Source organism: Balaenoptera ricei, chromosome 1, assembly GCF_028023285.1.
Source record: "Balaenoptera ricei isolate mBalRic1 chromosome 1, mBalRic1.hap2, whole genome shotgun sequence".
In the NCBI taxonomy this organism is placed as follows: domain Eukaryota; kingdom Metazoa; phylum Chordata; class Mammalia; order Artiodactyla; family Balaenopteridae; genus Balaenoptera; species Balaenoptera ricei.
In genome coordinates, this window is record NC_082639.1 from 11,657,381 (window position 1) to 11,669,250 (window position 11,870).

Sequence of the window (11,870 nt, forward strand, 5' to 3'; positions counted from 1 at the left end):
TTGTTTCCCCCTTGTGGGTGATCTCACCCCATTGAGAATGCAGGGCTTTAAATAATATTAAATAACAAACCTTTCTGTAAGAATTTACTGTGTGCTGGTCACATACTATTCTAGGTACTTTAGGTCCACTTAATTTTTTATTTATCATAACTCCCCTATGAGGTGCGTCCTAGAGAGCTTTTATCTCCATTCTTACAGTTGTGGAAACTGAGGCACAGAGAGGTTAAGTAACTTGTCCAAGGTCACTCAGGTCCAGGCAGCCTCGTTCCAAAGCTCACACTTAACTACCAAACTGTGTTGCCTTGTGACAACACATTCTGATTGTAGGAAATTCAAAATACAGACATAGAGTAAAAGTTACACTTCCCAAGCCCCCTCCATCCCCAGAAGCAATCTTTGGCACAAGTTTGGAATGTGCCCCTTTTCTGGGATTTTACATACATGTTTGCATACATGAAAATATATTGTGTCTTTTTTATTTTAACATAAGTAGGATCGTTCAGCCCTTTCCCCTGTATATTCCTATCTACAGACCCATGTATGGAGTTTTATTAAAATTAGAATCACACTGAACATACTCTTGTTTGACTTTAAAATGTATCATTAGCTGCTTTGAGACCATAATTGAATAAGCACATGTACCATATTTTATTTAACCAAATCCAGATTATTGGCTATTTAAGTAGTTTCTAGTTCCTCGCTACTATAATGCTATCATGAATATCCTTGCCCTGTGCATAACTCTTAGAAGTGGGAATTAAATGGAGCCTAAGGGTATAAACGTTTTTGAAACTTTTGATCCACGAATGCCAAAACTTGCCATCCAGAAAAATTGTATGAAATTGCCCATCCCGACACCCTCACCCACACTGAGTATTAGTACCTGTTTTCAGTCATTGACAATTTAACAGGCCAAAAATGTGTTAATTCTGACATGTTCATCTCTGCCCGTGTCTCTCATCGGGGACCTGTTTTACTCACGTGACAGCATAAGGCAAAGCTTGAATTGAGAATTAATGAGAAGAGGAGGCAGGGGGAGATAACACGGCCCCTGGTTTAATAAACAGGCTGTCAGCCTCCTGGGTACGAAGCCTGCCTGTCCGGCCCTGAGCAGGTGCTCAGGAAATGGTTTCTTCATCTCTCCTGCTTCCAGCACGAGGCTTGGGCTGCACCTCTCCACCACGGAGCCCTCCAAGTCTGGCCTTGTCTCCAATACATTTGGCAGGACCGGTGCATTCCTAGGGCTGCCAAACCCCTCCTCCTTCCCTTCGCTGGCTGTGAGTGATGTGAGAAACACACAGCCTTGTGTATACTGTAGACTGTTCCCAGCTGGTCTCATTGCAAATGTCTCCAGCAGGAATGGACAGTTGCTTAACAAGATCTGGGCAAGGAAATCCCAGGATGAAGGGCAGAGGCACCTACAAAGGCCAGAGCTGCCCCTCTCACCATCTGCGGCCCCAGCCAGCCCTGGGGGAAAATCAGTAAGGATGGAGTCAGCGCTCCCTGTTCAGTGCTCTGTATGCGTACATGTGCATGGTCATATACCAGCATGCATGCATGGGTGTGCATGTATGTACACACATGTGCCCAATGCATTCAGGGGCAGATGCAGATACTATTATGTGAAGTGGGGCTTCTCTCACAGAGACTTTTCCATATGCCCTCCAGCCTAACTTAAGACACCCAGCTGCCTAGTGCCACAGTTCCTGCACTTTCTTCCCACTTTGTTGTTCCCTGTAGACTGTTTTCCTGCTGGCCTGGAAGCCCCCCTAATCCTTAACTTGGTCACCAGTGTTTCTCCAGCACCTAACACTGCTTAGCAGACGCACAAGAAATATTTGTTGAGTGGAAAAAAAAAAAAAAAAAAAAAAAGAGAGAAGGAACTGACTTCAAGCCGATAGAGGATGTTATCCCAATTATTTTTAGAGTATTTTTGAACAAAGTGGCCAGTTTCAGATGGAGCCCAGTGCTTGATGAGAAAATACCTCGGCAGCATCAGCTTTCACGTGGCCTGGTTAGCCGTCCTTTCGCAAGGAGCGGAAAGAATGCAGAATGGCAAACAGGACCTTGCCCATCAAAACAGCTGTAAAGTTTTACTGTTCTGCAAAAGTTGCTTAGGCAGGAATAACGTATTTGAGGAGTAATTAGCCAGGAGCCTTGCTCGCTGGTCCCCCCGCCCCCTGAAAGTGTTCTACACTCAACTCTTCAAGTCACTGGCTTATCTGGCTCCCTCTCCCAGCCAGCAAATGGTTACGGACTCCCAGGACGGCTGACCGCTGCCTTTAGCACAAGGTCTCTGAGCTGCTTCACGGGACAGGGTTTCTCATCCAGCTGGGCACAGCAGCTAAGATGAAAGATGTGCAGGCTTCTGCCCCTTTAAGAAAAGCAAAGCTCCGTGTGGCTGAAAAGAAGCGTGTCTTGCAGGACAGCTTCATCTGGCCTCTGTTCATTTCCTTCGTTTGATTCAGCAGACATTTTTGGGGGGCCCTGCTATGTCCCAGGAGCAGAGTGAAGAAGATGTGGTCACGGCAAGAGAGAGACTTGCCACGGTAGTTGCTGGTGGCTTGCGGGACACACGGAAGGGCAGCTGAGCCCCGGCGATCAGAGGAGGGCAGAAACGCTGGAGGGGGTTTGCGAAGGAGGGCGAGGAGCGCCATGAGTGGGAGAGGCAGGGCCAGGCTGAGCCGGCCGTGAGCGTGATTCTGAGGAGCCTGGATTTTGTGCTGCAGGAAACAGGGAGCCATTGAGGGTGGTGAGGGTCCGCGGTCGGCTGTCGGACCGGGTCATATCACTGGCCGATGCCGGCCAGCCAGGTGATTCTGTCACAACTATTGATCATGGCTCAGGCATGCCATCATTCACTCTCCTCGCCATACCCGGGAAGAGGTGAGATTTTATTGCACTTCATTAAATCCCACAAAATGTTTGAACGCCCTGCAGCTCTGACCTTTCCGGCCTCCTGCAGGGAAAGGTCTCGCTTTTCCTTTTCGGGTGGGGGTAGGCGGATCACAGAAGGAACAGGAGCACGTAGGACCTCTGGAATGCATCAGAGGCGAGCCCAGCAAGGGCCTGTGACTCAGTCCCGCTTCTCCCCACCTTCAGGAGCACAGCCGCTGTGTTCGCCAGAGCACTTGGGATCAGAACTGATTTTCCTCTCTCCTCTCTCCGCTTTCCTTCCAGACCTCCCAGCCGCAGCTGTCCACACGGGATGCCTCACCTTTGCTTGAAACCATCCCTTGAGAGTCTGGCTGCTGTTTTTTTAGCGTGGCGCTAGGGATTTAGTGCAAGACGTTTAAGGGGTTTTTGTGGCTGCTGCTGCTGCAGCTGTTTTATTTATTTATTTATTTTCTTTCTTTGAACCCGGGCCTCGCCCCGCTCGCGCTGGCATGATGGCCCAGTCCAAGGCCAACGGCTCGCACTACGCGCTGACCGCCATTGGCCTGGGGATGCTGGTCCTCGGGGTCATCATGGCCATGTGGAACCTGGTCCCCGGGTTCAGCGCCACCGAAAAGCCAACCGCTCAGGGGAACAAGACGGAGACAGGGAGCGGCATTCTCAAGAGCAAGACCTTCTCCGTGGCGTATGTGCTGGTCGGGGCCGGGGTAGTGCTGCTTCTCCTGTCCATCTGCCTGAGTGTCCGTGACAAGAGGAAGCAGCGGCACGGTGAGGAGCTGGCACACATCCAGCACCCGGGGGTCGAGCCTCACGCCCACGAGGAAGACAGGTGAGGCCTGGCCACCCGCCCCGGGTGGGAGATGACGTGCACACCCACACGCGCGGGGGCTCAACAACGACGAGAGCGTTTTAGTCTAGGAGGCTTTCTCCCATTCACGCTTCTTGCAAAACAGTTTATCATTTTCCAGATAACTCTGTCCTTCGATCCCAAAGTTTCCCAGATAATGTGGCTTGAATGGATTACAGGTGTGTCGAGATTTTGACACGTCCAGGGGATCTGCATGGCTCCCGGGGCGGCCAGAGCCTGCGCACTTGGAAGCTTGTCCATTTACCCCAGTGTCCTGTGTGTTTATGCTTTTAAGTTGAAAAGGTTGGGAAGTAGTGTTCTCTTTGACCCAAAATGCCACGAACACATTTAAAAGATAAGTGGTAAATTGGGGAACCTATGATAAAGGTTGATATCCCTAGTATAAAAAGAGCCCTTACAAATGAATATGAAAGAGGAACACATCAGTAGGAAAATGGACAAAGGACACAAACAAGCATTTCATAGATATTCACACTGTAGATGTTCAACCTCATTAGCCAGGAAATGCAAACAACCAAAATAAGGCATCATAATTCCTTGGCTTTCATATTGGCCCAGATGGACTGCCCCCGGGGTTGGAGATTTGTAGGGAAGTAGGTCGCTGATCAGAGTGTTGATTGACATAACCTTACAGAAGGGGCATTCACAGAAAGAGGCCATATTAAAGATGTGTGCACCTATCAGTTCTCTTCCTAAGAGCTTATCTTTGGGAGACAGTCACACAAGTGCAAAGGGTTTTGTGCTCATATGTTTATCAGAGCATTGCTGAGAATAGCAAAGACAGGTGACAACCTAATTATCCATCAGTCGAGCTAAAGTATGACATGCCCATTCAGTGGAGTTCTACACAGCCATCACTGATCTATATTTGCTAACGTGGGTCCGTATCTACCACACTGAGAAAAGGAGGTTCTATATAACACAGCATGTTAGGAAAGCTTTTCATCACATCAAATGTTGCGGCTATGGGATTAGAGAAAGATCCGGAAAGGTATACGACTGAATGTTAACAGTGATTATCTCTGGGTGGAACAATTTCGGATGTTTTTATCTTCTTCATTAGATTTTTCTGTGTCGTTTGAATTTTCAGTAAGAATGTCTTATCTTTATAGTGGGATGGGAGTTGTTTTTATTTTGGAAAAATTAAACCGATTTTCTGAGAGTAAAAGATAATCAGGCCCATTCTAGAAAACTTGGGAAATAGAGAAAAGAACAAAGAAGGAAATAAGTCACCCATCATTACCCACCCTGGCTATGAGCTCACAAGTTTGTTCCTAAAGGAGATGAGAGGAAAGCCCAGGCAAACAATGAGGTTTCTGATGTTGGCCATTATCCCCTATACAGGTTCAAGTGTAGCGTGCTGGAAAGTGGCTATTGGCATTACTCCCTATAAATGTGTAAAAACTGCCCTGACCTTTTGGTTTTCTCTTTCAACAGTCAAATGAGAGTAAGGCTGAGGACCTGACCTATCCTTTGAGTCTAATGGTGAACGTGGAAGACAAAATCACAGAATAATTTGAGATACATGTAAATTTTACATTCCAGATATTCCTTCTCTACCCAGGGACAACCATTTTGCTTCAGATTTGCAGCTGTTTCATGCATGTTTATGTTGTCTTTGGTCAAAGGATGCCCAGCTGGGCATCGGAATAGCCCACCCAGCATGCTATTAAGTGTGAGGCTAAAAGGCAAGGGTGGTTAACTCCCAGATGATATGGTGTAGTAGTTGAGAATGTGGCATTCATTTCCTGCCCTGCCACTTCTTAAAGGTATGACCAAGTCACTTAACCTCAATGTATCCATTTCCCCATCTGTAAAATGGGTATACTAATAGAACCTAACCCATGGTGTCATTAGGAAGGTGACATTGGTTCATATGTACTTGGGACAGTGCCTGGCTCATAGCCAACAGTTGGAGTGTTAGCTCTTATTACTTCTTGGACACATTTGTTGTTTACAAGGCTGGCCTACATGGTCCCAGTGGCAACACGGGATCTGGAGTCCATCTGTTTGTGATTTGAAATGACTTGGACGCAGGCTAACACTCCCGTGTCTGTGCTTGGTGTGTTGCAGCCAAGAGGAGGAGGAGGCCTCCTCAAGGTACTACGTCCCCAGCTACGAGGAAGTGATGAGCACAAACTACTCGGAAGCGAGGGAACTGGACCAGAACCCCAGGATGAGCATCTCTCTCCCCTCCTACGAGTCCTTGACGGGGCTGGATGAGACAAGCCCCACCACAACCAGGGCTGACGTGGAGACCAGCCCGGGGAACCCCCCCGACAGGCAGAACTCCAAGTTGGCCAAACGCCTGAAGCCGCTGAAAGTTCGAAGGATAAAATCCGAAAAGCTGCACCTCAAAGACTTTAGGATCAACCTGCCAGACAAAAATATGCCTCCTCCGTCCATCGAGCCTCTGACTCCCCCGCCACAGTATGATGAGGTCCAAGAGAAGGCCCCCGACTCCCGGCCCCCGGACTGACGACCCCTCCCGGGCGTGTTCCCTCCTGTCACTCAACCTCCACGCCAACAGATCCCGAATGAAGCCACTCAGCCACGGTTGAGAAGCGGAGGGGCCAGGTGTGTACTTAGCAGTTTGGACGGGGCCGGGGGGTGAGGGGGTTCTGGGATTCAGGAGCGACTCTGCAGCCCCCAGGACCTCACATAGTAGGTGCATCGGAAAGAGCTGCTGCTTCGGATCTCGTGATGCTGTGACCCCATCAAGGGATGGCGCCGGCATCTTCCCCCTTGTCCTTCCGCGACTCTGAATCGCCAGTGACGACACTCCTCGTTCCAATTAGGAAAGGATACCTAGCAACTGGTTTAGATTGTGGTTTTGTTTTGCTTCCACTAGGACTGTTTTGTTTCCAAAAGAAAACAAGTTATACCTTCGCTTTTTCCCTGGTATCCTGAACTGTGGGTAGGAAAGATGACCCGCTTTATAGAAAGGACACGGGCCCGTTTTGTGAATTAAGCCGAATGAGAGGCTGGATGATTACCCTGGGGTGAGACCCAGGTGGGGTTCTCAGAGCCCCTGATGCCGTCAGTCCTTTTGAGGGCCCAAAGCCTGGGGATGCATAAGATCCTAGTTTTAATTGGTAGACTTTACTAGTCTCTCCTGTGTAATGGCAGAAAAAGGAAAGCCGTCTGGGATGCTCTGTTCCTTCTAAAATGCCTTGCAACTGAGCTTTTTGTAATAAAATATTTTATATGTCACACATTTGGTGCTGAATTACTTTAGCAGTTCTTCCAGTACTGACTTGCTTAGGGAGAAATCTCACTGATGAGAATAATACTAGCTAATATATCCTGAACACTTAGTATATGCCAGGTGCTGTGCTAAGCACCTCACATATTTATCCCATTTTCAACTGTACCCAAGCCAGGTATTCCTTCCTGTGGGTTAGTTCACGAAGAATCAGGTTAATTAAAGGGCCCCATGTCACACCGCTAGGAAATGACAGAGCTGGGATTTGAACCTAGGCCTCCAGGGCCTGAGTTCTTAAACACTCTAGTGTGCCACTCAGTGGAAAGGGCTTTTTCAGACTTTGAATGAGGACCTGTGCTTCCCAAGAGCTGAGACTGCCCCTGTCAACCCACATGCCCAACAGAAGGTTCTGGGTATTTAGACAGCAGCTAAACATCCTGTGACAGCTCTTCTCCTAAGAACTGGCCCAGATGGGCTGTATGATCATGCAGAGTGAGCGTGTCCTCGTGGAGAGGGCAGAGTGCCTACCTGCGGAGCCCAGGAGAGAAATTCAACAAACGAGAACATGCAGGGGATGGCAGACTGCCGAGGCTGGGCTGAATGAGAGGACCAGGGACGTCTGGGGTCACGGTCTTGACTGTGGAGTGGGAGTCTGGCAAGACAAATCTGAGTCCAAAGTTCCCTTCCTGGGACTTCCCTGGTGGTCCAGTGGTTAAGACCCTGCGCTTCCAATGCCGGGGGGGCTCGGGTTCAGTCCCTGGTCAGGGAAGTTCCACATGCCACGTGGCGCAGCCCAGAAAAAAAAAAAAAAGTTCCCTTCCTGGTCCTGGCAAGCGTGGAGCGGGCTGCTGGGGGTCTGTGTAGCTAGGAGGGTGGTTAGAAGAGCACATTCTCAGGCCCTGATGTTTCCTAAAAGCTCCCGTGGGAGAGGAGGAGCGGCAATTAGGAAGTCAAGCACCTTATATCAGAATTGGCAACCGTGCCTAAATTCCAACCTTTCATCTCCTTATGTAAATCCATCTATAAAAAGGGAGCTGCAATACCGGAGCAGCGGGTAACTGATCGGTGGCCTGGGATACCCAGAGGCCTGGTCTGGTCCTAGCCCACCCCTGAGCCAGCCTATGCCTCTCCATGTATCTCTGGACTGGACTTACTATTCATTTGCTCCTTTTTTTAATAAGTTTTTAAAAATTTATTTTATTTACTTATTTATTTTTGACTGCGTTGGGTCTTCGTTGCTGCACACGGACTTTCTCTAGCTGTAGCGAGCGCGAGCTACTCTTCGTTGCGGTGCACAGGCTTCTCATTGCAGTGGCTCCTCTTGCTGAGGAGCACGGGCTCTAGGTGCGTGGGCTTCAGTAGTTGTGGCACAGGGGCTCAGTAGTTGTGGCACACGGGCTTGGTTGCTCCACGGCACGTGGGATCTTCCCAGACCAGGGCTTGAACCCGTGTCCCCTGCATTGGCAGGCAGATTCTTAACCACTGCGCCACCAGGGAAGCCCCTCATTTACTCTTAATGCTTCCCCCTGATGCGAGGACAAACAGGAGGAAAAAAGAAAGGGCAATAGCAAGGTTCCAAATGAGCTGAGAAATGACCTTCTAAAAGGGCTCTCCATCTGGCCTCTGGTAGATGTCTGTCGGGGTATCTGCCCAGCCTAGACCTTCCTCAGGATAGAAAGAAGTTTAGGGCTTGCAGTGGGCTGACTGGTGGCCCCAAAGATCTCAGGCTCTAATCCCTGGGACCTGAGAATGTTACCTTACAAGGTAAAGTTTTGCGGATATGAGTAAGGATTTTGAGTTGAGACTATCCTGGCCCTAAATGCCATCTGTAAGTGTACTTATAAGTGAGAGACAGGAGGCGATTATATACATAGAAGAGGCAGAGGCAGTGACCACAGAGGCAGGACCAGAGTGATGCACCTACAAGTCAAGGGATGCCAGCAGCTTCTGTGGTTAGTCTTTTGAACTCCTTGGCTTTTCAGCTCCTAGGCTGTAACATTTGAATCAGCAAATGCCCCAAGGAGAAAAGCTGCACCAAACGTCAAGCTTGCGTGTGTGTTTCCCTTCTCTCCAGAACTTGGCTCACATGTCTTGGTGTCTCTCTAACATTCAGATGCCAGCGAACAGATGTCTTCTTACTTTATCCAGGTTTTCTAAAATTTCTTTAGACTTCACCTGATCTTATGTTATTATTGAACTATCATCTCAGTTACCCCTAGGAAGAAAATTTACAATTTTTAGAGAAAAGGGAACCCTGGCACACTGTTGGTAGGAATGTAAACTGGTGCAGCCACTGTGGAAGACAGTATGGAGGGTTCTCAAAAAACTAAAAATAGAACTACCGTATGACCTCGCAACTCCACTCCTGGGTATAAATCCGAAAAAAACAAAAACACGTGTTTTCAAACACATGTATTTGAAAAGATACATGCACCCCAGTGTTCGGAGGATCATTATTTACAATTACCAAGATATGGAAGCAACCTAAGTGTCATCAAGAGATGAATGGATAAAGAAGATGTGGTACATATAACCAATGGCATACTACTCAGCCTTAAAAAAGAACGAAATTTTGCCATTTGCAGCAACATGGATGGACATGGAGGGCATTGTGGTAAGTGAAATAAGTCAAACAAAAACAAATACTGTAGAATATCACCTATATATGGAATCTAAAAAATACAACAAACTACTGAATATAACAAAAAAGGAGAGTCACAGATATAGAGAACAAACTAATGGTTGCCAGCACGGAGGGGGAGGAGGGGACAATACAGGGGTGGGGAAGTGAGAGATATAAACTACTGGGTCTACAGTAGGCTCAAGGATGTATTGTACAACACAGGGAATATAGCCAACATTTTGTAATAACTGTAAATGTAAAGTAACCTTTAAAAAGTATACAAAAATTTTTTTAAAAAAATCATATTGAAAATTGGAAACAATTTAAACGTCCATCAACAGGAAAATGCACATATAAATTATTGTATTTCCCTACATGGAAATCCTACATAGCGAGGAAAAAAAAAAAGGATGCCAGCAGCCACTAGAGCTGGAAGAGGCAAAGGATGGACTCCTCCCTAGAGCATCCAAGGGAGTTTGGTCCTTCTGAAAAAAACCTTGATTGCAGCCCAGCTGATGCTGATTTGGGGCTTCCGGCCCCCAGACCCATGAGAGAATACGTTTGTTGTTTTAGGCCACTAAGCTTGTGGGAATTCATTACTATGTTTAGCAAACCAACACGGGGCTCAATCTTCAACTCATTAGAGACCAGCCCCCATTTGATCTGAACACTTCTGGACTCTTCCTATAAGGCAGGAGTGCTGTGGAAATTGCACGAAGGACCTTAGTTGTTTTGTACGTGTGGAAACAACCAAGTAGAAAATTATTCACGCTGTTCAGAGAATAGCTCATGGATGTTCAGTACGTAAAATATGGAGCACGGATCCACCTCCGTCTAAAAGGAAGGCAGGGAGAATGTGAGCTGGGAATGGTAGCAGTAGGCTGGAGCCCTGAATAGTGCCTAGGAAGACAAGGAACTTATCTGCAAGAGTAAATTAAAACCAAAGCAGGAGGTCACTTTCACCTCAAAATTCCCCAAGGCACACTCATCCTGCTTGCTCACTGGTTCAGACTTATCAGAGCTCTCTATCTTTTGACTACAAAAAAAAGCTAAAAAGGTAAAAACCAGAAGAAAGACCCTGGCCCTTCCTTTCCTCTCCACCGTGTTTTTGTTCTTAGGGTAAATATAAGAAAGGCAGAGACAGGGGAGAAAAATCACAAGCCACCCACCTGTTCTTGGGCCCTAACTGGCCCCAGGGCTATGAAAGAGCAAAGAAAATTCCCTCCCAGCACTCCCACCCCACCTAAAAGGAGGAATCTCAGCAGCCATGTTGGTGTCATGTGACCTCCACCCTCTCAAGCCACAGCTGATAGGTATGTGTTCACCTGACCCAGGAGAACCAATCAGAAGCTGGGCTGGGCTAGGCTCACCTCTCCCAGGTCCTGGGTTGGGCAATGTGGTATCAGGGATTAGGGGCCCACAGGTGAGTGAAGCAGGGGACGTTCCTCAGCACAGAGAGTAGCTGACTGCTGAAAGAGGCAGACATGAAGATGAGACCTCAGACGTAGCTGTCTCCTGATGACTTTCTGGTCTTTGGTCCTGATCCCTTGGAAAGCCCAGCTGTACTTCTGCCCCTGGGTTCCACAAGAGATGCTGTGTCCTCCCAATAAATTCCCCGGATCCTAAGTTTAGCCCATGTCCTTGAAGGCGGGCCCTGCCTTTGCATCATGTCGTAGGCGGCGCTGGGCCCACAGTGGATACTCCACCTGGTCTCAGTTTTGATTTTCACTTTTCTCAGAGCAGTTACAGTTCTGAAAAGGGGAGCCACAAGCAGATGATTGAGGTAAAAGACCGTGCTGGAGCTCAGCTGTGCCTGCAATGCAGAGCGCGGCCTGGTGGGGGGGTGTGTGTGCAGCTACGTCAGCTGCCTCCACCCACAGAGAAGTATTGAGCTCCACAGATAGGCGCCAGGGTACTGTTCTGGGTTCTGGGGATAAAGCAGGAAGCCCTGCTCTCCGTGGGAAGGGTCCTTGCTTGGACAGTGTTTCCCAAAGTGGGTCCCATGGCCTCGGGTGACAATGACCATGGTCATTTTGGACTGGCTACTTGCACTGGATATAATAAACTTGAAAGCCACCAGGGAGCCACGTGCACAGAGAAAGCTGGTCTGCAAGAGGAGACTCATGAAGCAGAGGTTCACGGAGAGAACAGTCCTTCATAGAAAGAGAGAGTTCTGGGTTCTCCTTAGCCTGGCCTCACTCACTGTCCTATAGGATGCCCCAGGCTACTTTCAATAAAGCCCTATCTTATGCTTAAACGAGTTGCAGTGGGTTTCTGTT

At 48.2% G+C, this 11,870-nt stretch overlaps 1 protein-coding gene across 3 annotated transcripts in view; it reads left to right on the forward strand.

Annotated features, from left to right (window-relative positions):
- Window positions 1-6,976, forward strand: part of TMEM51 (transmembrane protein 51) — a 51,420-nt gene extending 44,444 nt beyond the window's left edge. For all 3 annotated transcript variants that reach the window (XM_059913818.1, XM_059913825.1, XM_059913807.1), the window contains exons 3-4: window positions 3,181-3,724; window positions 5,837-6,976. In XM_059913818.1, the coding sequence (XP_059769801.1) occupies window positions 3,387-3,724; window positions 5,837-6,242 (744 nt within the window). In that variant the 5' untranslated portion in view covers window positions 3,181-3,386 and the 3' untranslated portion in view covers window positions 6,243-6,976. The remainder of the gene's footprint in view (window positions 1-3,180; window positions 3,725-5,836) is intronic.
- Window positions 6,977-11,870: the final 4,894 nt, after the last annotated feature.